The sequence below is a fragment of the Suillus bovinus genome, assembly GCF_016758785.1.
Source record: "Suillus bovinus strain UH-Sbo-P2 chromosome Unknown EDB93scaffold_5, whole genome shotgun sequence".
Classification (NCBI taxonomy): Eukaryota; Fungi; Basidiomycota; class Agaricomycetes; order Boletales; family Suillaceae; genus Suillus; species Suillus bovinus.
In genome coordinates, this window is record NW_024542061.1 from 523679 (window position 1) to 549298 (window position 25620).

The following is a 25620-nucleotide window of genomic DNA, read 5'->3' on the forward strand; positions in this document are numbered from 1 at the left end:
TGACTGACGTGACGAACATGACGAACTGGGACCCAATTGCGACTAAAGTAAGTGTCGTCTTTATCCTTACCACACATCCATAATAAGTTTATATTCCCTGCAGGCTTTACTACGGTCGACATCGCAGCGTCTTGGTCAAATTCAAGAGAGAATAGACTCTCAAGCGCAAATCACCCGACGTGATATTGCAACGTTATTGCAACAGAATAATACTGCCCTTGCACGCGCCAAGACACAGAATCTCATACAAGATGATACAAAGGGCGACTTATTGGAAGTGGTGGAAATGCACGTCAGCATGGTCATTGAGCATCTTGGCGAGTTGGACGAAGGGTGTGTTTCCAAACCTTTCATAAAATTGCGCTACAGCTGATCGCAGCAACCATTTATTAGGCGTTCACCGAGCCCTGTTCTTACAGAGGCTGCAGCCTCCATCATAGCTGCAGCTCCCAATGTTAATATTAAGGGTGAGAGTGAAAGAAGATTGCTTCGTGTGATCGATTCTACTCACGGAATCAAACAGAACTTAACGTCGTTTGTGATATGTTAATTCAGCGCATGCATCATCATTTTTCTAGTTCACCCAATAGTTTTGAAAACCACGTTCCTTTGCGTGCAAGTGTCTCTTCGGTTTGAGTCTGTGCCTGGGTTACTGACACCTTATTAGGTCATGCAATTGCTACACTCCCCAAACCCATCTGCGTCCCAGATAAATGACTGCCTGACAAATGTATCAAAAGTGTATCATGTAAACTGGGCTGCAGAACCTCCCCGGCAGGATATGTGCGTATTTTCTGGTCCTTTGTGAGACGAGCTGAACGTCCGAGTTAGCTTGAATATGATCTCTGAAATTTTGGATCCGCAAGGTTCACCTATTGTTGACCTACCCCGTCTGCGGAGGCTATGTTCGCAAGGTAAGAAACTAAAAATCGTCCTGAAGTAATATCGAATGCGAATCACCAGGGTTACCCGACGAACCTCCATGGCTTAGGCCTAGGGTATGGAAGTACGTGAAAGCCGATACGACTGAGCCTCTGACTGACCTAACTTACAATCTAGACTTTTACTGGGAACAGTTCCGGTCTTGAAGTCAACATGGCAAAAAGAAAATCGGAAACAACGAGACAGCTACTATGTACGTGCCGCTCATGTCTAGGAACACAAGCTGATACATTGACTAGGATCTCGTTCGCCGTTTGTTATCACCATTTAATAACATGCCAACACCCACGAAGCCGTTGAGCAACACAGATACGACGCTAATGAAAATATCCGAATCTCTATTTCGTCTTCCCCCTGGACTCTTCGACACGCTTGATAGTGGCCCAAATTGTTCAATTTTGTCTCCATTAGATGAAAATGCTGATGAGACAGAGAGGATTGGGTGCGTTCATCTTCTTGACGCACGACTGCAGGTTCTCCGCGGACAAATTTCCGCATCAGAACCCGCAGGTATTCCTGAGATTCGCCTAGAGCCTGACGTTGAACCACTCGAGCTGTCACAATTACCGAGCTTGGGTTCCATTGCATCCCGTAGACCAGGGGCACCCACCACATTGTTACATGCTGGACCGTTCGGTGGTTCCAGCGCACATCCACAGCACATGTCAGCCCTCCTCCGTCTGCTATATCTGCATTCATGCATAAATCCAGCAAACCAATCTCCAGACATTCCTTCCTTACTTGTACCGTTGTACGCTGTTCTTGTCAGGGAGGTGGACCCGGAAGATTTAGCCCACGCTGAAGCAGATACATTCTGGTTATTCGAAGCTCTCGTCGGGGAGTTTTCTGAACTGGCAGATCAGGAAGGTGGTAAAGTTTGGATGAAGAAATTCAGCGATCGATTGGCACAAGCTGACGGAGAACTTGCTGCGAGTTTGGTATGTGCTCTTCTTAGCGAATCATAGACTCTTACCAACTTTAGATGTAACAGCATACCAAAGGCTTGGATCCTATGCTTCCACATTACTCTTAGTATGATACGCTTTCTTATCTGACGTTTCATGACTAACGCAAGCTCGCAGTCGTTGGCTTGCACCTCTTTTATCGCAAACACTTCCTCTCACCTCCCTCCTGCCCGTATGGGATGTGCTTTTCTCGTACCCAATGAGAACTCGAGATGAAAACCATAAACTCGACGCCCTCGTTGATATCTGCACAAGTCTCCTTATCCGTGCGCGCGCGCCGCTTTTTAGGTCGGTCAATTAATCATATGAACTGACGATTATATTGAATCCTTCTAGACTTGCAAAGCCTGGAGGTAAGTCACCGGGACTGTGGGCTGAAGAGCACGCTACCATTCGTCCTTCTTCTCCGCTTCGACCATGGGAGCTCAGCGATGCTTTCCTCGAGGGCATTGCTCTTTTGCAATCCTATCCGATTGATGCGGCTGGTGGTATCGACCGGGTCTTGCAAACTGCACACGATTTGGCTCAAAAGCGCATTGAAGACAATAGACTTTTGAAGTCAGATAATGTTACCCTCAGTGCTCGGATCAAAGCCACCATGTGGAAGGGGTTTACAAACCAAGTCGCTAATGATGATGACGGGGAAGAGGAGGAAGAGGAGGAAGAGGAGGAAGAGGAAGACTCGAGTTCGGATGAAGAGAGCTCCCACGAAGACGGCAATGACACAGAAACTCCGGCTGCTCCAACTCTGACTTCACGTCTTGCCAATACGGTTTGGAGAGGGATTACCAACCAAAGCTCTATGGAAGATCCACCATCTCCACCATCTCCCAATTCCCCCTTAAAACCACAGTCACCATCGCTCCCTCATCTCCCCCAGAGCCCCCTAGACCAAATCACCTCAAACACACATGTAAGCTCACAGCCTGCAAGTATTTGGGGTTATGCTGGCAAACTCAAGGACTCTGATACCGTTGCGGCTTTCGCAAAAGTAAGCACAAATTGGCGCGCCCGAGCGATGGATGCATGGAGCAGTCGACGCAATAGCTCGGCATCGAATGGAGATGTATCATCACCACTGAGCGCGAAATCTGAGTTACCACCCTCAGCTCCGGACAAGTGGTCACCGCTGAGAGATGGTGCTAGCCGTTCTAGAGATGAGAGTGCAGGAAGCTCGCTTCCTGGTAGCAGTCGAGGGACTACTTTCGATCAACCTCCTCGCCCCGCATTCTTTCGATCGCCACGAGACAGCTTTTTGCCAATGCCGCGCAGAGAAGGAACTTACACCGCCCCTCCAAGCCCAGAAGTCAGGCCTCACCAGGAAGATAACTTCATACACAAGGCGCAGGCTTCTCTGGTATCCTTGGCTGCTTTACAATCGCGCACCGCAACCTCACGTACATCAGCCCCACAACAATCTTCCAGGGGCCCGCCACGTCCTCTTCTTCTAAATTCAAGCTCTTTGATTACCGCGAGACCTCCATCAGCCGCACACTCAGATGGCGGAATGCCAATTAAACGGCGTGACGAGTGGATGGGTGTCACCCGCAGCAAAGGACATGGACTCCGCACTGACTCGGTGTCTTCGGTTTCATCGCTGTCACCTTCTGATGCCCTCAGTGGACCACACTCGAAACCAAGCGTAGGCTCTGACATGGAATCTGATGGCAGAAGTCGGAGAGTGGCACTAAATCGCAAGTCAATATCGCCAATGGCACCCGCATCCCGCGCGCTGCGAGTTCCTTGGGCAACTTCTCCTTTAAGCGCATCTGATGCAACGACGTGCGATCCATCAATTACAACCTATGCTAGGTCCGCCGCTGAAGACAGCTCGTCTGACAGGGGGTGGCGTGCAAATGCTCCCGCTGATTCACCCACAACAGTGTCATCTCCGCCCATTCCTCCAACACCTATCACGACAATTCATATCGAAGCGGGGAAGGTACGGGTGACTAGTGAAAGTCAGGAAAGCTCCTTTAGCGAAGATAGCATACCTCTAAGGCCGCCCACACCAAGCAAGGTTTCACTACGAAAGAAGACGCCACCACCTCTACGACAAGATACAGACAATTCTGATTCGCAGGACTGGACGCCCTCCAGGAACCCCCATGTGCGCTCGAAGCGTCACCTTCCAAAACTACCCAACCTGCGGACTCGGGACACCAACCTTCGGCCTACGTCTGTGGCTGAGCACAAGAACGTGAGCCCAAATTCGCTCGCCCCTCCAGAGTGGCTCGAGGAGCAAGAGATAGCCATGACACCTCGTGGTCCTGAATTTGGTGCAAGGGACCCCATATCACCATCCCCAAATTTTTCTTCGCATTCCCCACGTCCTAGGCGGAAGACGTCCGGGGATACGGTAGGGCGTTCACAGAAAATTTTGGGAGAATCGGTTGCTCGGCATAGTAGATCTTCCTTCTATGAGGAGCGAGAAACTAGAGATAGCGCTGCAGAGGAAGGGGATGATGAAGGCTACGATGACATTCTAAGCGCATACGAGAGTGAGGAAGGGAGTAGGGAGTAGATGTCCTTAAAATTGTTCCTGCTGGTCAGCTAATGCCATAAACTATGGAAAATAGACCCAGAATGCTGCATGAGAGAAAGAATTCCTCTTGATTAATGGTATATTAGATGCAGGTATGCCTATTGTCCGTGGAGTTGTAGAACATGAGCTCTTGCACTCCTTTATATACTTCAAGGAGTACAGGAAAATATGGCAAAATATTCTGAATCAAGGCAAAATCAGACTAGGGAAGGAAACGATAGTAAGCAGATCGCTGACCTCAAATGCGACATCTACAGCAATCTTTTCCGTAGTGGATCCGTGCACGGCAGCCAGATAATAGCGGACGTTCCATCTTCTTAAACCTTCATTTATGACGAAGTCTTCCAACATGGATGCGTGAATAAATCGCCTGGACACGAAGAGCGGTTTTAGCAAAGGGTATCCTCGATGCGTCTCGAGTTGTATACCGTAGGCTGGAAATACTAGTACAGATTCTATTCCAAAAATGAGCAATGCACAGACAGAACTTTTTTGAATATACCATGAAGAACTTGGGCACAACGGCAGTATATGGTAAACCCAACTACCAGAACAACAAATGCACACCATGTATTGCTGTCACGAAGCTACAAAATTTGGAGACTGTTAGCTTTCAAGCTGAACGACTTCAAGGAGGATACTGACTCTTGGCCATATGAATGAGATGACCACGGGCAGACAAAGGTCGATCCACCCCCATGATGTCGCACCGCGAATGATATTCCCGCTTCCATCCCGAGCAAGTCGCCAGTTCTCGACGCGATATTCCCGAAAATTAGGCCATGCTATGACAGATAGCTCAGGATGACAGTCGGGTAAAGGTCTAGTCTGTTGCATTCATCGAGTTCGAGCGCAACCAGGTTTAAACTTCAAAAATATCATGTGACAAATTTCAACAAATAAAAGCTTTGAAGATAGGCAAAAAGTACTGCCCCAGTGAGGCTCGAACTCACGACCTTCCGATGCCATTACATAACAGTCGGACGCTGTAACCAACTCAGCCATGGGGCATGTTTTGTGGTCGTCACCTTAACCAATTTGACCAGTGCGGTTCGGTTGCCTTGTCTCCCTTCAAAGTCCTCTGATATGTTCTGGATCCGGACATGCCAAAGAAATCGAAAGCATCAAAGGATATTGTCCAAACACCACACAAGTCTGCGGTGTCGCTAGCTCTTACGTTTCCAGACATCTTGCAGAAAGAAGCTCTCGAATGTCGCGTACTGCTGGAAGACCAGATCATCCTTATCGATGTTCGTTCCATTTCTGTACTGCATTAATGATCATACATTTTGAATCACAGACAGGATTTTCTCTCTGTTGAAGAATGTAAACGTTTTGTGAAGTTTATCGACACACTTCCGTTGGAGTTAACACCTCCCAAGAAGAAAGGGGAGGCTGAGAGGGTCAATTGTAAGTATTTACATCAGTAGTTTGCATACATGAGTCGGTACTCACCCGCGCTCCTAATTCTAGTTCGCTCTTCCGTGACGTCTATTTCATTTGCTCAGAAGTTGCATTCCCTTTTGTTGCCACATCTCCCATCTTTCCCTCCTCCGACTTTGGTCAGGCGGCGCCCTCCCCTTGGCGAAAAGCGCTCACCTCACTCATGCAACTCAAATATTCGCATGTACAAATACACACCATCCCAGTACTTTGGTCCTCACTATGACGATTCTGTCCGTGATCCAGAGACGCAAGCAAAATCTGAATGGACAGTACTTGTTTACCTAACCGGAATCGAGGATGGAGTTGAAGGCGGTGAGGTACTAACCGGTGACTATGATTATGAGTTACAAGACTGATTGATGTATGCAAGACACTATTCTACAAGGATGAGCGGGGGAAAGCACGCGAAATTATTACAGCACCTCTAACGCGTGGAACTGTTCTTCTCCATCGGTCAGTGATGCTGGACCTTGTTTCTTGACCGCAGACTAACACTGGCTGACTAGCCACGGAAATGAATGCCTTCTTCACGAGGGTTCGCTGGTCCGCAACGGCACCAAGTACATCCTCCGCTCAGATCTCATGTTCATGTGATGACGATTACAATCGTCATATCCTTTACTCTTAAACTTGCGATCTCTGGTAATGAGGACTAGGTTGATCGGACTTTCAGCTCACTTGTTAACTTTGTATCAAGCTTTAAATCGTAGTGCATACCATCAACTTTGTCACCACCTTGGTTATTAGACGATGTATCTCTATAAATATTTTCGAATGCATCTGGAAGCTTGTACTTGAAATTCGCCCCAGGAAACTGCTGTGCTGACAGACAGAGCCAAAATTCGACATAATCCTCACCAATCAAGCTGTTTTAACGAGATGATTTCCCGCAAGTATCAAATACAGGAAAATCTATCGCCCCTTTTTTGAATGTCTCTTTCTCGGGACACCTGCTTCCACGACATCATCATCACGATCTCTTTCGTCCCTTCCGACGCCATCCTCACGTCTGCGCTTCTTTCCACCTGCTTTAGCTTCTTCTTTGAGCTCATTGATGGCCAACCGGGCAGCCTCGTCCACACGTTCTTTCAGCAACATTACTTCTTCCTTGTCTGTTGGCCAAAGTTCCATTTTCTTGTCTATGACCTTTTCTATTCGTTGGATGAGTTCCACATCGTATTGCGTCACCATTGTAATCGATTTTCCAGATCGACCTGCTCGCGCAGTACGTCCAACACGGTGAATATAGTCCTTGGAATGGGTCGGAATATCGAAGTTGATGACAATGTCAACGGAAGGCAGATCAAGACCACTATGCAAGACCGTTTAAAATAATGCAGAGATAGAATCAAAAATAAGGAACAAACCGGCTAGCTACATCAGTTGCCACGAGCAACTTGCGGTCTCCGCTCTTGAATTTGCCTAGAGCGCCTAAGCGTTGACTTTGACTCAGTTGACCGTGCAATGGAACTGCAGGAAAGCCAAGCGATCGCAACATGATTGACAGTCTGGAATAGAGTAATAGGAAAAATAAGCTGAGGATGACAGTACTTGTAATGCACCACCCACCGTTGGGCATCATGCACTGTCCGGGTGAAGATTATGATGGAGTTCGATGCAAGATGGTTGGCAAGATATATGAGATGCACATCTTTATGAACCAAGGGGACGAGTAGATAGTATTGCAGCAAGGTAGACACAGTCTGGTATCTACATGGATTATCTCAGTACAACTCAGGATGCCGACAATTTGCCCGTACTTTGAAGAAACCTCGATCCGGATAGGGTTTACTAGACTGGCTCGCTGTAGCTTTGCAACTTTTGTGGTCATGGTAGCGGAGAACAAATACGTTGTGCGCTCCTTGGGTATGACTTTGAGAATCTGGTCTATTTCAGGACCGAAATCCATGTCGAGAAGACGGTCTGCTTCATCCATAACCTGTGTAACTGTAAAAGTTTGTGGTACAAGGGCTAGGGAAAACACACCAAGAATTTCAGGCTTCTTAAGCTGAACCCCTTCGTGTTCTGAAGATGATCGTTTAAACGACCAGGAGTTGCCACTATGATGTGAGGTCGTTTAGCAAGGCCAACGGCTTGTTGCATCCTATCCATTCCTCCGACAAGAACCAGGGATCGTACCCCCATGGCGGAACCCAGACTCTCGAACTGCTGCGCTATCTGATAGGCAAGTTCTCGAGTCGGTGCAAGAATGCACGCAAACAATCCTTTTGGCTCGTCCCAAAGTTTTTGTAAGATGGGAAGAGCGAACGCTGCAGTTTTTCCTGATCCAGTTTCTGCCACGCCGATGATATCTCGACCCTCTAATGCATGAGGAAGTGCTTGTTGCTGAATCTCAGTAGGTTTTGTGAAGTTAATCTTATCTAGGGCTTCCAGTAAAGGATCTATGAGGCCCAGTTCTTTGAAGGTTTCTGGTGGTGTGGTCGACGTGCTTGCTTCTGCTGGTGAAGGCATGCTGTCTGGCCCTGCTTGGTTGTCGACAGTGTGATGGTCCAGAGCAAAGGTTTTTGCTAAAATGTTTTTCTCACGTCGGAGTAAATAGTATTACTATTACAGTGTACGAAGCACTAGAGTGCCGTCTCTATAGGGAGCTTAATTGTACGAATTTTTTTGCTCAATGAAAATTCTACAAGGAAACAAGCAAAAATAAGCAATTTTTCGAAATTTCCCATTTTGTTTCAAATTTTTCCGTCGGAAAAAATTTACCCCATGCTCCATATACCCTGTTCATCTCCCCAAAACCCTGTTCATATTACCATATGCCTCCTGTGACAAAGAAAGCTGCTCAAGCAAAGAAGCAACGAGCCGACTGTCGTAAATTCAGCTCTTTGCCATCACCTCAACCAGAACAGGGGTCAGACTCAGAGTATGAGCCTGGCTTTAGTGGGGAGAGCGAGGTTGAGGCAGATGATATATCTGGGTCCATTGTTGCCCTACAGAGCCTCTATGGCATGTTTTTACCTGCAAATCTTCGAGCCAAGGACAATAATTTAACTGGGTCTGATGGAGAACCACAGGTGAATGTCTCCGAATTTCTATTATCTATAGAACATCAGTAATGCTTACCATCAAGCCTGGTGTCAGCGAAAGAAGCAGAAAATTGTAAATAGGCCAGCTGTTTACCGGGGAAACTCTCGGACATCTCAATGGAGGAAGAAGTCCTCATGGGACAGAGCATCCAGTGGAGCAAAGACAATAGACACATTTTTTGTGAAGGTTCGGATGATAACATAAGTGACTTCTGAGACTTACATCAAGTTAATTAGAGAGATATGACTCTCATGTCTGAAAAGGAGCAGTTTGTTGCCAAGGAAGTGGAGCCTATACAGCAAGATCCAGCACTCGAATATTCCCTGGAAATGGGTTTTGACCTAATGGAATACAGCGTGTCATTACTCCAAGACGAGCTGAACGGTATCATATCAATTCCATGGAATGAAGAATTTGATCCAGATGAATACCTTGAGGTAAGCAATGAAATAATCTCGCTGCTTTAATAGGCTCATTCCACGTACACATAAGGCCATTCACGATGGCGATGAGCTGGAAATGGAAAATTTGGACCTGACATTTGGATCAGAAGACGTGAATGACATACATCATGAGAGTCTGCTGGCGTCCATGGCCCAAGAGTGGCTGAAGGATGATCATGATGATGTCGAAACTGCGCTGGATATGGACATATTTAAGATTGCGGATGCCTGCCTTCGGACAGTCAAAAACCTGCGGACAAAGAAATCATTGAAGATGATTACTCAACTTACCGCAGTGACACAATATGTCAAACTCCGAGAGCAGTATCGCCATCATCCAAAGTGTAAAACTCCATGCTTGAGTGCAAGTCTTGCAATTGCACGACGGATGGGTAAGGGAAAGAAGGGCACTGGAGCACGAGAGGGAGGAAGATTTGCACGTCAAATTCGCAGGAATGAACTCTACCTTCTGCAACATCACTGTCTTCCTTCGTCAAAGCAAAGTAATCACCGTGGACAATACACATTGTTGGATAACGAGGCAGTTGTTCATAATGTGCAGAGGTATCTTGCAATGCAGAAGCTGGGTACCATCACTCCAAGTGCCATGTGTCGCCACGTCAATGAAATTATTGCACCTACACTTGGCTTAACCGGTCCGAACAGCCACATCAGTGAACGTACTGCAGAAAACTGGCTGAAGAAACTTGGATACACTTGCAAGAATGTCCAGAAAGGTGTATACCATGATGGACATGAACGTGATGATGTCGTGGAGGCACGGAAAATATTCCTTGAGAAAATAGCAGGATATGAGAGGTAAGTCAGCATTATCTGACTGTCGAATATGTGTCACTTACCACATCTCATACCAGATTGATGACAAAATACAACAATGAAACTCTCGCACCCATCCCACCATCCCTCACTCCCGATGAGCAAGAGCATGTCCTCGTTACCCAGGATGAGTCAATTTTTCATACGAATGAATACCAACGTCGCTCTTGGCTTTGTGGTGATGAACAGCCTTTGAAAAGGAAGGGGAATGGTCGTGCAATTCATGTTTCTGATTTCATTTGCGAAACAACTGGCCGACTCGCTTTGTCAGAAGAACAACTCGCGCAACAAGCTACTCTTCCACCTGACCAACAGCTCAAGGTCACGGATGCTCGAAAAATCATCTATCCAGGAAAAAACCATGATGCAAATTGGGATCTTCCTCAGCTTCAGACCCAAACGATTCATGCTGTCGACATATTCGAGTTCTTGCATCCGAACAAGGTTGCTGTCTTTGTTTTCGACTGCTCTTCCGCTCATGAAGGTCTTGCTCCAAATGCATTGAACGTGAACAACATGAATGTGAAAGGTGGTGGTAAGCAAAGCCACCTACGTGATACCACTATCCCACTCAATAATCCACCTCCGAAACCTGGACAATCTGACATGCGTGGAATGCCACAGCAAATGGTATACTCGGCAACATATCCTGACCCTGAGTTGGCTGGGAGACCAAAAGGAATGAAAGTCGTTCTTCAAGAACGGCAATCAGTTTGGGATGTGCTGATGGAACAGCACAATGGGAAGGTGGTTGGGAAGTGTCAACGTTGTCAGAAGTCACAGGCAAAAAAGGATGCAGAACGGAGACTCGCATTGGCGGAGGCACTCGGACAAGAAGCACCTGAAACAGGTGAGCTACAGGCAGAGGATGAGCCAGAAACAGACTCGGAAGACAATAATTGGTGCTGCATGTACCGCGTACTCTCACTTCAAGATGATTTCGTCAATGAAAAGCCACTTATCCAGCATTACATCGAGAGTCGCGGGCACGTTTGCCTTTTTCTTCCGAAGTTCCATTGTGAACTGAACCCCATCGAGATGCTTTGGGGATATGCCAAGTACCGTCAGTTTTTTCTCGGTTTACTGTCGTGATTTTGACCCATTGATATTCCCGCGTGGTACAGGCTATCGAAATGTCACTGATGGGAAATTCTCGACGGCAAAAACACTGGTTCCGCAATGTCTCGACATGTGTGATGTTTTGACTATTCGCCGTTTTTTCCGCAAAGCTTGGCGTTATATGGATGCCTACCGGTACGTTTATCGATGCTTTCGAGTGGTCATGTGGCAGCGCTGAAGTTTGAACAGGAAAGGACTCGATGCTCACCAAGCAGCCTTCGCAGTTAAGAAGTACCGTTCCCACCGTCGTGTTGGGCTCATGACAGAGATTTTGGCCTCACTGGATGCCGAAACTGCAAGCAGAGGGCTTCTGTAGATTGTATTTACCATCTGCTTGCTTGTATACCTGCTCAGTTACCCATAAATACCATTTCTTGCAACATGTTTCAAATTTCGTCGGAAATTTTTTCAACCCTTCGATTTTCAATATTCGAACGAGGTAGCCTTAATCTACAAGTCAAAAGAATGCATTTGCGCTACTCTACGGTACAAAGCAGTCAAATTTCGAGGACTAGATACATTTTTGAGTTCGGGCTAATCCGAGAGGTCGGAAAAGTGCTTCGTACACTGTAGGATTCAGAACTTTGTCCCCACACGTCCAGTGATTACCGGCAGTCGTACTTTCTTCGCTGCGTCCACATTATAGCAACTATCTGGCACCTTCGGATGTCTAATCAGAATGTCCTAGTGACATACTCTGCGCCAGTGTCGTTTCTGGCCTCAGAGAGTTGGAGGCAAATGCTAGCTGCCTTGCAATCTCAGCTACCACTTCGGAGCATTCACTGGAAGTCAGCTTCCCGACCGAATCTCAAAACCATTCAGGAACTTGAACTTACTCTTGTTCCTTTGGATTCTCTCCGCGATGAACACACGTCACAAGTACCAATCACTCTGTTAGAAAAGCCCTTACTCAACCTTTACGTTGTAACGTGCGAGGTAAACATGGTGAACCAGTGGTAGCGGTTACCTGACAAGATATTCAGGATAACGACTTGTACAAGACAAATGTGAAGAAACAGATCAAAGACTGGCATTCTTCCATATCCCAGCGGAAGAATCAAGAATGGATCATTGTGCATGTCGTTCGTTCTGACGTCAAGACCACAGACCGCAAGTTCTTCAACATGAAGACCTCCGTCCTTGATAAAATAAAGGCAGATTTTAATATTGACAAGCGAGACCGGTGTGACTACCCGCCTATCGCATCTCTCCTCTCACTTACATTCAACAGATGCGTACAGTTGTCATGGACAGCGGGAGATCACAGTCCTGTCATATGGGCTGATCTAGTGAACAAGATCAAGGACGGTTTGCTGTCTGCCCTAGATTCATCAGTTTCTCAACGCGAGGAAGAGGTCAGACGCTCTGAGAGTCAGAGGCAAATGCCTGGTTGGAATTTCTGCACGTTTTTCATATTGAAGGCATGTCTTACATACTACGTTCTTTGAACGTATTTCAACTGAGGCTTATTGACTCTTAGGAAAGCCTTGCAAGCTCCTTTGAAGGAGTGAAGCTTTTCGAAGATGCCCTGCACCAGTACAACGAGCTGGAAGTATCTTTCATCCAAGTTCTGAGAGAGAAGAACATGTCCTGGTTTGGTAGTCTCATTCAGCCTTTGGACAAGGACGACTCGGTGCCTCTACTCTCGATTACGAAGAAACATTATCGCGACCTCATCCTCGCCAACTCCATCTCAGTATTTGATTTCCGGATATACTTGCTTGCTCGCCAGTGTGTTCTGCTAAATAAAATGCGTCGCCCGTCTGAGATTTGCCAGAAGGTCACCACCTTTTTGGGCACCTTTGGTAGACGATTGCGAGAGGTAGAGGTCAGGGGTCGCATCATACTATTCTGTATCGTAGAAACTCATGTCCTTCATAGGCCAAGTTACCGGAATACTTTATTGAGTCATGGATATTCTCTTCTTCTCTCAGCGTTGTCGATCAGTGTGATACGTGGGCTACTGCGACAGAACTGGATAGCATTCAGCTTGCGCGATTCAGTGCGAATAAAGGTGAACTTCTTGAATTGGCCAAGACTCAGGTCAGATATCATTGATGAGACTCTTGCCATACCCTGATTTTTCTTTGCAGCTCGATATGATTGGCGTCAAAGTAGGTCATTTGCCCAGAAAACCGCCTTTTGCAACAACATATACAGAAGAAACTGCTTCGCATTCAGAACAAATCGATAAACGCTCATCGATGCGGCGGATAAGCAATCACGAGATCATACTAGCTATTGGGGACAAGCAGGCTTTTTATGACTTGTATTGTGCAACTTCAAATCGTGCCATCGACATGTACGTGAAGGCTGGCCGTCGCAAATTTGCTCTAAAGTTGCATGGCTTCCTTGCTGCTCTGGACATGTAAGCATACTGTTCGACATATGATCCGCCTTCTTATTACAGGACAGTCATCGAGGACGCCTAACGAGTGCTCTGTCGATTTTCACATCATTGCCCGCTCATTATGCACCTCATATGTGGATATCGCTAGAGTCTTTCGTGCTCTCTCGTGCACTCGACATACACGCGGAGCTGAAAAATCCTCAAGACCGAGAGTGGATACATATCTTACTTGCATATCTCAGGACATGCACAAATGACATGAGCAAAGAACTGACATTGGAAGTGGATCAGGAGAAGTCTGTTACGCAGCTTATCAAAGCACTTCATACCGCTGCGGCAAGTTTGGACTCAGGTGCGCACTTGCCAAACGCACTGGCAATCTGTAATTGTCAATAATTGGGAAATCGTAGATCTGGTTCACACAGACCATCCTATCATGGCAGTTCAAGCATCTGGCGATGCTACCTGTAGTGACAATGAAGACTTAGTCTTAGTCGATGTTACCGTTTCAAACCACCTACCATGTGTGCGTGTTCGTATATTTAGACATTGTTTCCAGAGCTGATTTTATTTCAAGGAGGTCCTTGTTGATGAAATTAACATGACATTGCGCGGTCGAGATTCTGAACGTCTGAAGTTTACTGCGAAGGTGGATAAACTTCCTCCTGGCCGATCGAACGTAACCCTATCTTGCCCGGTGCGTCTGACCACCCCAACAGTATACCGTGAAACTGAACTGCACATTATAGTCATCTTCGTGGGGTCTATACACTCCTGAGAGCAGTGAGATAGTAATGTCGCGTATCCACTTTCAATGGCAACATACGGGTACTGCTGCCACTACTGCCAAGAGGAATCAGATTTCATTGGTGCGCGTGCCGCGCAGTTTGCGCGCTTTGGATATACAGATACGTCAACCTCAGCAAAGTAAGTGGTATAGTCTTCTTGACTGCACTACTTATAACTTGTGGATTCAAGCTGAGCTTGGAACGACATCACACCTTTTACTTGTGATTTCCACTGGCCAGAATGACATCTCGAGAGCGACTATAAAGCTAACTCCGCCTTCCGGAGTGCAACTCAACTATTCCGCAGCACGCTTAGAGGCCGAAGGTCAGTGTTTTCAATATCTCTTGATATGTTTTTGAACCAGGCCAAGGTACGGGGACTCTTGTAACCTCTGATGACGCTATTGTCCTTCTGGATGTTCCCGTCGACGCGGACGTTGTTATTTCTTTGCCACACTCCGACGCTTCAAGATATCATACAATGGTAAGCATCTTTTTCCAAAAAAAGACGACTCTTAATCCTGCACTGAAGAAAATTTGGCTAAATGTGACATATAATACGCAATCCTCGATGGATGTCATCCGCACCTTGCAAACCTCGAGAATTGTCACGGTCTCACTACCCATAGCAGTCAACGTAGAAGACTTTTTCCGTGGAAAAAGGTTCCATCATTACATCACCTTGCACTTGTTCTGAAATCCTTTTAGATTATTTTCAAAGTTTACTATCTCGGCGACTTCCCACCAGCATGTTCGAATATCATCGACAGAGCTGCAGGGCGCACGGAGTCTCGATGGGGTGAAGATTTCAGGCTGTCGTCGGAGTCGTCCTGTTGTGGTAGGGTTCTATATTTTCGCTGTTTGCTGAAGACAATAAACTTTACATAGACCGTTACGCCAGAACATCCCGTGAACTTCTTGTTCTCCATAGAGTCTTCCAATGGACCTGGTGCGTCGCTAGTCAGTCTACTTGTTGAGTGCTAAGAGAAACCTAGTCCTTGATCCACTGAACCTTGTCATCAAGTATCGCATACTACGTGACGGTGAGGATTCTCTTTATGTGATATTGCCTTGATTGCAGCTATATGTTATCTAGAGGTGGAGGCATTGGTTCGACAGACGGTGGAAGCTGTTTTGTCAAGTATGGCAGTCGAGGAGCCTCAATACGGCTCTCTACGACGCATGCTCATCGACAAACTAGTCGCACAACTGGAGAGTAACGCTGAATGGGTAGAAGCATACAGGGCTACCGGTGAAATCATCTCGCCTCATTCGTTCGAAGATGGCGGGGATTTCCAGGGACCTATTCGGGAGGTTTGTTTGTCGATTTCTGGCACTGTTGCTCTTGCTCATCACGCGTAACTGTCTTTCAGGCATTGGCGCAATGTCGCTCAGAGACTGCGTCACCCTGCCCTTGGAGAGAGATCAAGATACCGGTTGACGTGCCAAGGATGAATGTTGGTATCGCCTAGTTGTCCCTAATACACGCCTGAATTAACTAGCCTGTCTGTAACAGATTGTGACTGCAGCACAAATCACTGTTCAACCCTCTTCACTTCCCAGTGACATTCAGTCAGATCAACTACCGCCAATCTACGCAGGCCAACCAATCAACGCAACCCTCATCTTCAAGACCTCTTTTCATTGGGCTGAAAAAGAGGGCAAACAGCGCTGCTACACGATGCGATACGATGTCGAAGAGCGTATCAAGGATTGGCTTTTGTGTGGACGAAAGCGTGGAGAATTTGTTGCAACTGTAAGTCTCACGTATATCAGTCCATTCCCACGATTTAAATGATGTGTAGGACGGTGGTTCATTCACTGTTCCGTTGACATTAATAGCTCTGCATCATGGCGAAATTACTTTACCCAAGGTCGACGTGCGACCACTACCAATATCAACGCAAGCCTCGATGGGATCTACAGTGCCGAGCGCTGATGCTTATCAGGTCCATGGAGCTGAAAAGGTCTTGATTCTGCCCAGAGGTGGCAGAAGCACATATATTGTAGGTATGGGTGGCGAATACGAATGAATGTACCAACAACTTTCACTTCTGTGATAATTTTTTTTGGGAGACTTGATCTTGATCGTCGTTTGAAATTGTTGAAAGCATCTTTCCTTCGGGATATCCGAACCAAATCCCAAGTAGTGTTACAAGATTTGCTGCGAGGAGAAGGCCAGATGAAAGTGGCGTAGATGGATAAACATTCCAGGCATATTCGATTATGCCTATGAGTGCCATTCTTCGCACATATTAGAACGCAAAAATATACCTTCCTGCACGAAGAGACTCACTGCATGATAAAAGGAAACCTTGTTCTTTGAGTAAGAAAAGGCAATTGCTGCGAATACCACGAGTAAAATTGGTAGTGCAGTGATCGTGCGAAGATGACGCCAATGAGGTTGGATGTCATAAGCACAGTAGCAACGTCTGGTACACAAGTCAGCAAACAAAAATTGACGAACCCCCAAAATGACTCACAATCAGGATCCACAGGCACCAAACCAGCAGGCAGACCGGGTCGCCGGAGGGCTCTCTGCAGGACCCTAGTTACACCACCATCGCCGCCACACCATCGGAATAATCCAAAGGCAATCAACACCGTAACGTGACCCAGAAGTAAGCCTTTTGCCCATGCGGGACTCAAAAATGTACGTTCATCGACGAAGCGCCAGTTCACAGTCCACCTGTACAGGAAAATGCGTGACAAATCAAATGCATTCCGCATGTAGGACTTTGCATTTGAAATGAGGAAAGAGCGTGCAAGTAGGGTTTGAGTGCACGCCAAGACAAGCATGTGTCGGATGGTCGCGAAGAGACCGCGTCGTTTGAAGAGAATGACTAATAAACCTGGCAGATACAGTAGTGCTGACATTTTTACGGAGAGAGCGAGGCTTGTACAAATTTATGGATGTTCAACATCGGTGAGGAAGGATGGGCTCACCTGAATAACAAGATGCCGACGTCATCCCAAGCGCTCTGGAATGCGAGAATCGCTGCTTGCACGAAGACCAATGACCAGCAGTCATTGAACAGGCGGAGAACAAAGATAGAATGCAGCCTTTTGCTGAGCGGTAGTAACAAAAGCGTCCAATTTGGAACCTTTGCTTTCTTATATATCGCGCATACGAGGGCGATGGATATTACGTATAGGCCGCTGTAAATCTGTTGGGCTCGCGCAATATTGCGACCAGCGTCCGTGATTAGATGAAGAAGGCGATGAATATGAACGTGTCCAGCTGGATAGCTAGTTTCGTCAAGGTAAGCGCAGTGTACTTTTCTTGGCGTCAAGTTGACTTACACTAAAGGACCTGTGGGACCTGTGATGTTGACATAGTTGCGCTCTCCTTTCAGGTACAGGTCGATGTGGACCATGTACGTTTCCCAGTCGATTTCGGTATCTGTCAGATGTGTAGGTCATGGTGTTGTGCGAGCTAGTGAGACGGGCTGACAGGGAACGAACCGCATTATGAGTTGAGTGAGGATAGCATCTCCGAGAACAACGAGAGATGCAGTAATCCAGAAATATTGCTGGTCGAATAAAAACAATCGGACATAATTGAAGAGAGAATTCCGCATGAATGGAAGATCAAGCTTAAGTTTCATCCAAGTCCTATGTATGGCGCTGGCCAAAAATGCAAAAAGTAACTGCCCCAGTGAGGCTCGAACTCACGACCTTCCGATGAAACGAGTCGTAACAGTCGGACGCTGTAACCAACTCAGCCATGGGGCACATGATTTTACAGGAACATATGACAAATATGGATCCTAGTTACGCCAATGGGTGCCGTTGACCTTCCATTTTTGGTAACACCACCTACTGTCATGTGGAGGACAGCGAGCTCAAAGATTCACTCAGAGGTGTCCTTGTCATATTGGGGCGACTTCCCATAGGCCAAATCTTATTTCTTGTTCTAATCCAAGGAATTAGGACAAAAATGGAATGTCGTCTATGTGGCAGTCCTTTTCGGTACATCTCTTGTGGTTGCACTTGAGTTAGTACCAGTGTTGTAACTTGTCAGCATATTCTTAGAAGGTGCCTTGATCATGATGGAGTGGTTTGTCATTGACAACAGGTATGTGCAGTAATAGACATTCATCCGGGTCATGACTTATGAAGAATACTTACTACTACTAAGTGATCATGTCATCAAAATCAAATGTCTGACGAATACAGTTCTCCATATCTGCCGACACTGCGTCCTAGGGAGCTATAAAGACAACTCCAGCTTCCTGCAACTTACCCTAGACCCAGAACTTCAATCCACCTGTTAGTATTCAGAATGTGTATTCGAGCCACTACATCTCTCGGTGGTACTGCATCTAATGTCATTGTCGGTAAAGTAGCTGTGTGTATGTTGCTCTTCATCCTAAAGTTTTTCCTGACCTCTTCCCTCCTAGCATGGATTGATGACGATGACGTGCATTGTCTTTTCTTCTGACATCACTGGATCAAGTTGACATCGTCGATTATGTAGAAATGCACCCAAACCAGTCCCAGACGAACAGTGTTTTGAGGCCATCAAGGCTGGCGTAGATGCCCTTCCTCCTGGCACAAAGATGTTCCTCAATGGAGGTAGGTGAAAGTCCCCCACATAAGACACGTGTCCTAAATACAGTCATAGGGGAATTCTACGGGCACAATTTCTCGACCACGAACCTCGAGATGATCGCCCGGTTCTTCGAACAGTACCCCGACTACGTAGACAAGACTTTCTTGTCTATCAAGGTAAAATCTATCCCCGCTTCTGCCTTTTTGTGATTGACTCGTTGTTTTTTTAGGGAGGACTAAAACCTGGAGAGCGACTCCCAGATGGCTCGTAAGCTTCAGTTGCACATCATCATAATAAGATGCTACCTTCATCTTCAGACCCGCCAACTTGAGACGAAGCGTCGAACTCATTAACGAGAAGCTTCGCGGCACCAAGCGCCTCGATTTGTTCCAGAGTGCACGTGTAGACCCCAATGTCTCTTTGGAAGAATCGATCAGGACCCTTGTTGAACTCAAGCAAGAGGGTAAACTAGATCATATTGGCATGTCGGAATGCAGCGCTGAAACCCTGCGGCGTGGTAATGCTGTATGTGGATAGTATGACTGTCTTTGCAAGACGTTTGCTCAGTATGTTCCAGGTGCACCCCATTGCTGCTGTTGAGATTGAGGTCAGCCCATGGGAATACGGAGAGGAAGCCAAGAAAGGTACGTCATCAGACATAATATTCTGTAATTTCTGTTGGAGTAGCTCATCTTCAATTTGGTCAGTCATTGCAACTGCCGAAGAGCTAAATATTGCTGTTATCGCATACTCGTGCGTGTCATGATAGGACACGCCTGCTTTAACCTGACATACAATCTTATTTAGCCCGCTTGGTCATGGGTTCTTGACCGGTCAAATCAAGAGGCTTGAGGACATTCCAGGTAAGACTATCGCTTTACGATATTCATCTCTCATGCTCACAACAATTTGCAGAGGGAGATTTCCGCCGTTCACTGCCTCGTTTCCAGGAAGATGTAAGTTCCCCGACATGCGCTTGATCATAACCTCATCATAACTTTACAGAACTTCAAACACAACTTTGCTATTGTTGATGCGTTGACCGCGATTGCGAGGAGCAAGAACGTCACTTCTGCTCAACTCAGCATCGCTTGGGTTGTATCGTTGGGCAAGCATGTCATCCCTTTGCCCGGTTCCTCGTGAGTCCCTGTCTAGATATGTGATTGATATGGGTCTTGACATTATTTCAGGCATGCCGAGCGCACTCGAGAGAATTGTGCTGCAGGAGATATCGAGTTATCTACGGAAGACATCACAGAAATCAACAGTGTTATCAATGCTGCTGATGTCAAGGGTGACAGGTATGCCCATCAGGCATACCTCTGGGGTTAGGTGGTTTCTTGGCTCTACATATTTGGCGAGTCGGACCAGCCAAACTGTATTTTTATCTGACTTTATGTAAAACAAACTTGAAAGTAACTTACTCAAGGTTCACGTATGTGCCTTTGCTTCTGGGAAGAGGAAACCATGTATAAAATTTGTGACTTGATGTATACGAATGCATTGAAATTTCGAAATACTTATTGAAAACTTTGTCGTGTGCACATTACATAGTTGAAACATCATGATTCGAACTCCACGGGCGACTAAAACTACTCTTCGTTAGACTTGCACAGGCCTTAACCTCTCATCAGCATCACTACATTATGACTCGCCCCGAAGCGTTCTTTTTACATGGAGTCGCCGTGGGCGTGATGACATATGGCTTTATTAGCCTCAGAACGCTACCCATGGATGCCTGGATCCGAGCACAGAAAGGTGGGCACTTCCAGTTTCTGACTATACAAGGGTGAGTGCTACCCACCCTGGACCTCTCCGCCAGAGGCTGATTCAAGCTTCTGGCAAGGCTGGCTGTCGCTTGGTTGACCATGGTCCTAAGCCTTGGCTATGATGTACTACCTTCATTCGCCGGTAAGAGGGACAGTCAACCAGCTCTTTCCACATGGAGTATGACACATTCTCCAGCCCTTCGCGCAGCTAAACGTGCTTCCCTTATGATAGCTCTCCCTGTAACTCATTTTGCCTCTCTGACGGTGTCGTTCATTGACGAATCCATCCTAGCTCACATTCGTGATATCCGCAGTGTACTGGTCACTCTTGTTGTTTTTTCCATCATTGATTCTGCAGCGCCAGCTTCCAGGACTATCTGAACCCTCTTCTTCATCGACCCTCCCTGCACTGGCACGGATTCCTTTCAACATAGATTTCTCTCTCCATCTCGCTCCCGTCCTCGCCCTTTTTGCGGACTTTATTTTCTTCGAGAAGAAATATACCAAAAAGCAAGTCCAAATTGGCTCACCACTCGTCGTCCTCGCCTGTGGGACATGGTATGCCTGTTGGGTAGAATATTGTGCTAGTTATAACCATACATGTGAGCATGTGCACCTTTCTTTGGTTACATGTTACTGAAACACCTCGATGTCTAGTTCCATACCCTTTCCTGACGGAGAACCCATTTAACATTCGTGTTGGCATCTATATATTCGTGTCCTTGCTTGCTTGGAGCTGTTTCCGCCTCATGAACGCGCTCCATCCTTAGAAGGTTATACCATCCTTATACCTTGGTGTAGAGCTAGGAGTCAACAACAGACCGTCAGGGTCCTGCATATATAATTGGTGGGGCTCAGTTCATAGATATAGATCGTCGATATCATTCGAAACACGATAATAATGCAGAGATTGTTATGAGTAGTATAACTTGATAACAATGGTCGATGAACCAATGTCGCCTTTCCGCCTATTTTAGCCAACACATTTTGGAACTATAGTATCAATTGCCTCGGACACTGCACACGAGGCTAGGTGTTACAATGTAAGATGTTCGCCCTCGCCAAGATAAGCCAACATGGATCTTATCTTTGCTTTGCACAGACTCCTCAAAAGAGGTTTGCTGAGCGTAGTGTTTTTTGATTTTCCCGACCACTGCCATACCCCGTAATAAGGCCTTTGTTGACCATATGCTGCAAGTCCCCAGGAGCTAGTCTTGAAGCATCCAGTGATTAGTATAAGACATTCCTCTCGATACCTGATTAAAAATGCTTAGCAAAATCGAACTAGCGCGCTGCAATTCCTCCAAGAATTAACGGATGGTCCCGGAGACTAGTACTGGTGTTTGGATAGCCTATGAAGGAGCAGGCCACGGTACAATGTGTATGCGACCTGAATGCACCTGTCGAAAATATTTCGGTATCCCGTGCGCTCCATCAAGAAAGTCACCAGGGTCGAGAGTGATGCCGAATAACATATTAAAAGCTGCCATGTGAAGTAATCTTGTCGAGCATCTTCAATCCTCGTTCCGACGCTCCTGTTGTCTAACACAATACACTGGACACCATCAATGATGGTGGGACTAGCGGAAGAAGCCTCCCGAGAATAAAAATCTTGCATAAACTTGGCTCTCTTCTTGATACTGGGGAAGATCTTAGTTGTTAGGACGCATCATGACAATATTGACAGGCAGCTGCCAGTGGCCACTGCTGAAGGTTCTCACGGAGCGACTGATTGTGTTTTTTGGACTGTGTCAGAGTCGCTGCCTTATAACAACATCGCCCCGACGAAGATGATGAGGTGTTAATTCTTGAAGAAAGGACCACGATGAGCTGGATCGCCCTAGAGCGCACTTGAGCATGATGGGAACTGGCAAGGTTTGAAGATCTATCATTACCTAAGCATCAATTTTTTGAATTATCTTATCGATTGGTCGAGTCACAGGCTAGAACTGCCAAAATGTAAGTCAGACAGAGATCGAGGCTCGTATTTTGTCGTCGTCCTCTTCAACATGTGTGGTATACTCGCAGTTCATGGCATAGAAAACCCAGCAGCTGAGCGCACTCGATTTTTGGCTCTCTCAAAGCGTCTTCGTCATCGTGGACCTGACTGGTCCGGGTGTTTTGTCGGAAAGGAAGGTATACTTCTTCACGAACGCCTTGCTATTGTTGGTGTCGGTACGTGACTTATCATTCATTCTATTATTGATCCTGACTTGTTGTGGGTTAAGACACGGGTGCTCAACCCCTCGTCAGCGAGGATGGTCAGGTCATACTTGCTGTCAACGGTGAAATATATAACCACCTAGCACTTCGTGCGACCCTCAGTTCAACTGCCAGTTTCAAGACACATTCTGATTGCGAGGTCATTATTCCTCTGGTTCGTTATTTCATACATCCGTCTGTAGCAATCACTAACGATCTGCAGTACAAAAAACATGACAAGGATCTTTGCAGCATGCTCGACGGCATGTTTTCATTCGTACTTTTGGATGAGTCTGTGAATCCTACTAGAGTAATTGCTGCCCGCGACCCCATTGGTATCACAACATTATACCAAGGATGGAGCTCGAGGCACCCTGGTGCAACGTATTTCTCTTCAGAGTTAAAAGCTCTCGTCGATGAATGCGACACGATTATTTCATTCCCCCCTGGTCATGTCTACGACAGCCGTGACCAGTCAACGACACGTTATTTCCAGCCCTCGTGGTGGGATGGAGATGCAGAAACGAACGCTGTGCTCCCGACCACTCCTGTAGATTATACCCTTCTCCGGGAAACCCTGGAAGCTGCAGTGCGAAAGCGTCTTATGTCTGAGGTGCCTTATGGTGTTCTCCTTAGTGGTGGATTGGACAGTAGCTTGATCGCTTCCATAGCTGCAAGGGAGACAGAAAAGGTTGCTCGAGCTCAGTACGAAGCTCGGCAGCGCAAGCTTGCTGAGTCTACCAGTGGCCCTCCAACGCCAAGGATGGACGATCTGACACAGCAGGGTATGTGCCCTGAGTTCTGCTCTTTATCTCCAGGCTGAAAATCGCCATAGCTATGCTGGCTTCGTGGCCACAACTGCATTCATTCTCAATAGGACTGGAGAACTCGCCTGATTTGCTTGCTGCCAGGAAAGCAGCACACTTCCTGGGAACCGTGCACCACGAATATGTTTTCACAGTCCAGGAGGGCCTGGACGCCATCCCAGACGTCATTTATCACCTCGAGACCTATGATGTGACAACCGTTCGTGCAAGCACACCAATGTACCTTCTCAGCCGGAAAATCAAGGCGATGGGTGTTAAGATGGTTCTTAGCGGAGAGGGTAGCGATGAAATTCTTGGCGGTAAGATATATCGATTTTATCGCCACGAGCTTGATTAACGCGCTGTTCAGGCTATCTGTATTTCCATGCTGCTCCAGACAGTAACTCTTTCCATCAAGAATGCGTTCGACGCGTCAAGAATCTTCACACTGCTGACTGCTTGCGTGCCAACAAGTTAGTTTTGAGGATCTCACTTTTCCTCGGATCACTGACAGATCCGCACATAGGTCAACAATGGCCTGGGGCTTGGAAGCTCGGGTACCTTTCCTCGACAAGGCTTTTTTGGAAGTTGCCATGAACATTGACGCGAAGGAAAAGATGTTTAGGAAGGACTCAAACCAAGCGGTTGACGAAGATGGTCGTCCGAAGATGGAGAAGGTCAGCTGGTCCGTTGACTATTTTCGGACATTCATGCCTCATTGTTTCCGCACAGTACATCCTTCGGAAAGCCTTTGACTGTAGTCCAGAGGGGACGGTCTGTCGATCCCGATAATTTCCACACTTACTTTGCTCATCCTCAAACTTTAGCCTTATCTCCCAAAGTCTATCCTGTGGCGCCAAAAAGAGCAATTCTCAGACGGCGTTGGATATTCTTGGATAGACGGGTTAGTCTACACGTTTTCCTATCGGTAGCGAGATACGCGGACTGATGGACTTCGATCGCAGCATTAAGGATAACGCAGCCGCCTTTGTTTCTGATAAAGACTTCGCTAAGCGTGCAGAACGTTGGTCAGTCGATACCCCAGATACAAAAGAAGCCTATTATATTCGAGAAATATTCGACGGTAAGCGATATCTAGAAGTAACCCGATTTGAAGTACGCGTCCTCATGTTCCCCAGGTCTTTTCCCCTCTGAGGCCGCAGCGAAGACTGCAGTACGGTAAGTTTAGGTCAACTCTCTTTTTTGGGTTTTTTTTTTTGAGTTCTATCGACCCAGCTGGATACCACGAGGCGACTGGGGATGTTCCTTGGACCCGAGCGGGCGTAGCGTCAGCATTCACAACGCGGCATACGAAAAAGACTAAATCGATCAAAATGGTGTCATACAATAGATAGCGAAGACACACGAAAGTGTACGCGATTAAAACTGTATATAGTGTGGTAACTGCATCGTAGTAGCTCTGGACCCTAAGAACAAAGGGGAGCATATCTCAAGTACTTTGGATGAAATCAAGTATGATTGGATGACTGTCAATTGTTCGATGTTTGTGTTCCAAATAGAGAATGTGATAAAGATTGAAGGAGCATGAGGGAGGGAAGAACAACGAGAGTGATAAGGTATCATCAAATAATTGCGTACCGACTCTGACATAGCAGGAGGAAGAGATAAGAGACGCAAGAGCAAGGTGAATGATGAATGAATGTGTGTCGGCTGCGCGATGAGGGTAAGGAAGTAATAAAGTAAGAGAGTGCAATATGCAATGATGAACGCCATGAATGATTGTAGTGAAGATGGGCGAACGAGGAAAGCTAGCGGAAATCTAGACCTGATTGATGATAGCAAGA

At 46.7% G+C, this 25620-nt stretch overlaps 9 protein-coding genes and 2 non-coding genes across 11 annotated transcripts; 6 read left to right on the forward strand and 5 right to left on the reverse strand.

The window, feature by feature from the left end:
- Positions 1–17: 17 nt before the first annotated feature.
- Positions 18–4431, forward strand: EDB93DRAFT_1296392 (regulator of Vps4 activity in the MVB pathway-domain-containing protein; the record flags this gene model as incomplete). Its single annotated transcript, XM_041454621.1, has 12 exons — positions 18–47; positions 104–333; positions 394–467; positions 524–630; positions 668–783; positions 832–914; positions 964–1006; positions 1060–1135; positions 1182–1880; positions 1934–1974; positions 2025–2195; positions 2244–4431. The coding sequence occupies 12 exons, from the start codon at positions 18–20 to the stop codon at positions 4429–4431; spliced, it is 3858 nt and encodes a 1285-aa protein (XP_041312113.1).
- Positions 4432–4534: 103 nt separating this feature from the next.
- Positions 4535–5289, reverse strand: EDB93DRAFT_1076902 (uncharacterized protein; the record flags this gene model as incomplete). The annotated part of the gene is made up of 4 exons (XM_041445278.1): positions 4535–4633; positions 4690–4907; positions 4955–5039; positions 5098–5289. 4 exons carry the CDS (start codon positions 5287–5289, stop codon positions 4535–4537), a joined length of 594 nt encoding a protein of 197 aa, XP_041312114.1.
- Positions 5290–5380: 91 nt separating this feature from the next.
- EDB93DRAFT_t16 lies at positions 5381–5463 on the reverse strand. Its single transcript has one exon. It is a non-coding gene; the product is annotated as a tRNA-Asn (tRNA).
- Positions 5464–5479: 16 nt separating this feature from the next.
- On the forward strand, positions 5480–6698 carry EDB93DRAFT_1121149 (uncharacterized protein). Its single transcript, XM_041448532.1, has 5 exons — positions 5480–5702; positions 5757–5862; positions 5926–6215; positions 6269–6351; positions 6405–6698. The coding sequence occupies exons 1-5, from the start codon at positions 5556–5558 to the stop codon at positions 6490–6492; spliced, it is 714 nt and encodes a 237-aa protein (XP_041312115.1). The 5' UTR covers positions 5480–5555; the 3' UTR covers positions 6493–6698.
- On the reverse strand, positions 6634–8425 carry EDB93DRAFT_1121154 (DEAD-domain-containing protein). Its single transcript, XM_041448533.1, has 5 exons — positions 7885–8425; positions 7659–7837; positions 7468–7608; positions 7266–7406; positions 6634–7210 (listed from the first exon to the last, which is right to left on the reverse strand). The coding sequence occupies exons 1-5, from the start codon at positions 8368–8370 to the stop codon at positions 6811–6813; spliced, it is 1347 nt and encodes a 448-aa protein (XP_041312116.1). The 5' UTR covers positions 8371–8425; the 3' UTR covers positions 6634–6810.
- Positions 8426–12011: 3586 nt separating this feature from the next.
- On the forward strand, positions 12012–16516 carry EDB93DRAFT_1077069 (trafficking protein particle complex subunit 10; the record flags this gene model as incomplete). The annotated part of the gene is made up of 20 exons (XM_041445288.1): positions 12012–12281; positions 12329–12528; positions 12577–12784; positions 12826–13173; positions 13227–13388; positions 13439–13713; positions 13761–14047; positions 14106–14221; positions 14273–14392; positions 14445–14622; positions 14674–14808; positions 14855–14967; positions 15016–15146; positions 15192–15321; positions 15372–15432; positions 15479–15526; positions 15580–15821; positions 15857–15940; positions 16000–16239; positions 16289–16516. 20 exons carry the CDS (start codon positions 12012–12014, stop codon positions 16514–16516), a joined length of 3576 nt encoding a protein of 1191 aa, XP_041312117.1.
- Positions 16517–16531: 15 nt separating this feature from the next.
- Positions 16532–18064, reverse strand: EDB93DRAFT_1077253 (mannosyltransferase; the record flags this gene model as incomplete). The annotated part of the gene is made up of 6 exons (XM_041445299.1): positions 16532–16727; positions 16780–16915; positions 16967–17379; positions 17430–17732; positions 17787–17886; positions 17938–18064. 6 exons carry the CDS (start codon positions 18062–18064, stop codon positions 16532–16534), a joined length of 1275 nt encoding a protein of 424 aa, XP_041312118.1.
- A 69-nt stretch (positions 18065–18133) lies between these two features.
- Positions 18134–18218, reverse strand: EDB93DRAFT_t15. The gene has a single exon. It is a non-coding gene; the product is annotated as a tRNA-Asn (tRNA).
- Positions 18219–18729: 511 nt separating this feature from the next.
- EDB93DRAFT_1325506 (NADP-dependent oxidoreductase domain-containing protein) lies at positions 18730–20561 on the forward strand. Its single transcript, XM_041455037.1, has 11 exons — positions 18730–18834; positions 18887–18906; positions 18964–19061; positions 19111–19214; positions 19268–19305; positions 19356–19563; positions 19616–19791; positions 19846–19901; positions 19954–19994; positions 20044–20177; positions 20229–20561. The coding sequence occupies exons 1-11, from the start codon at positions 18769–18771 to the stop codon at positions 20368–20370; spliced, it is 1083 nt and encodes a 360-aa protein (XP_041312119.1). The 5' UTR covers positions 18730–18768; the 3' UTR covers positions 20371–20561.
- Positions 20562–20576: 15 nt separating this feature from the next.
- On the forward strand, positions 20577–21857 carry EDB93DRAFT_664768 (FAR-17a/AIG1-like protein). Its single transcript, XM_041457038.1, has 4 exons — positions 20577–20827; positions 20885–21047; positions 21100–21409; positions 21465–21857. The coding sequence occupies exons 1-4, from the start codon at positions 20685–20687 to the stop codon at positions 21575–21577; spliced, it is 729 nt and encodes a 242-aa protein (XP_041312120.1). The 5' UTR covers positions 20577–20684; the 3' UTR covers positions 21578–21857.
- Positions 21858–22708: 851 nt separating this feature from the next.
- Positions 22709–25383, forward strand: EDB93DRAFT_664672 (asparagine synthase-domain-containing protein). Its single transcript, XM_041457037.1, has 11 exons — positions 22709–22982; positions 23036–23184; positions 23233–23794; positions 23845–24135; positions 24186–24288; positions 24342–24492; positions 24548–24589; positions 24643–24719; positions 24781–24899; positions 24955–24994; positions 25052–25383. Exons 1-11 carry the CDS (start codon positions 22817–22819, stop codon positions 25137–25139), a joined length of 1788 nt encoding a protein of 595 aa, XP_041312121.1. The 5' UTR covers positions 22709–22816; the 3' UTR covers positions 25140–25383.
- Positions 25384–25620: the final 237 nt, after the last annotated feature.

What these genes read in the sequence shown, in the direction of transcription:
- EDB93DRAFT_1121149 (XM_041448532.1), top strand. Translation starts at nt 5,556, where the DNA reads ATGCCAAAGAAATCGAAAGCATCAAAGGATATTGTCCAAACACCACAC. An exon ending in ACCAGATCATCCTTATCGAT is followed by an intron (nt 5,703 to 5,756) that starts GTTCGTTCCATT and finishes AATCACAGACAG; the next exon opens with GATTTTCTCTCTGTTGAAGA. An exon ending in ATGGAGTTGAAGGCGGTGAG is followed by an intron (nt 6,216 to 6,268) that starts GTACTAACCGGT and finishes GATGTATGCAAG; the next exon opens with ACACTATTCTACAAGGATGA.
- EDB93DRAFT_1121154 (XM_041448533.1), bottom strand. Translation starts at nt 8,370, where the DNA reads ATGCCTTCACCAGCAGAAGCAAGCACGTCGACCACACCACCAGAAACC. An exon ending in TAAGAAGCCTGAAATTCTTG is followed by an intron (nt 7,838 to 7,884) that starts GTGTGTTTTCCC and finishes ACAGTTACACAG; the next exon opens with GTTATGGATGAAGCAGACCG. An exon ending in ACAGTGCATGATGCCCAACG is followed by an intron (nt 7,407 to 7,467) that starts GTGGGTGGTGCA and finishes ACTCTATTCCAG; the next exon opens with ACTGTCAATCATGTTGCGAT.
- EDB93DRAFT_1325506 (XM_041455037.1), top strand. Translation starts at nt 18,769, where the DNA reads ATGTGTATTCGAGCCACTACATCTCTCGGTGGTACTGCATCTAATGTC. An exon ending in GAGCGACTCCCAGATGGCTC is followed by an intron (nt 19,306 to 19,355) that starts GTAAGCTTCAGT and finishes CTTCATCTTCAG; the next exon opens with ACCCGCCAACTTGAGACGAA. An exon ending in TGCCTCGTTTCCAGGAAGAT is followed by an intron (nt 19,995 to 20,043) that starts GTAAGTTCCCCG and finishes ATAACTTTACAG; the next exon opens with AACTTCAAACACAACTTTGC.
- EDB93DRAFT_664768 (XM_041457038.1), top strand. Translation starts at nt 20,685, where the DNA reads ATGACTCGCCCCGAAGCGTTCTTTTTACATGGAGTCGCCGTGGGCGTG. An exon ending in CCCTTATGATAGCTCTCCCT is followed by an intron (nt 21,048 to 21,099) that starts GTAACTCATTTT and finishes AATCCATCCTAG; the next exon opens with CTCACATTCGTGATATCCGC. An exon ending in TGCTAGTTATAACCATACAT is followed by an intron (nt 21,410 to 21,464) that starts GTGAGCATGTGC and finishes CTCGATGTCTAG; the next exon opens with TTCCATACCCTTTCCTGACG.
- EDB93DRAFT_664672 (XM_041457037.1), top strand. Translation starts at nt 22,817, where the DNA reads ATGTGTGGTATACTCGCAGTTCATGGCATAGAAAACCCAGCAGCTGAG. An exon ending in GGACGATCTGACACAGCAGG is followed by an intron (nt 23,795 to 23,844) that starts GTATGTGCCCTG and finishes AAATCGCCATAG; the next exon opens with CTATGCTGGCTTCGTGGCCA. An exon ending in TATTCGAGAAATATTCGACG is followed by an intron (nt 24,900 to 24,954) that starts GTAAGCGATATC and finishes CATGTTCCCCAG; the next exon opens with GTCTTTTCCCCTCTGAGGCC.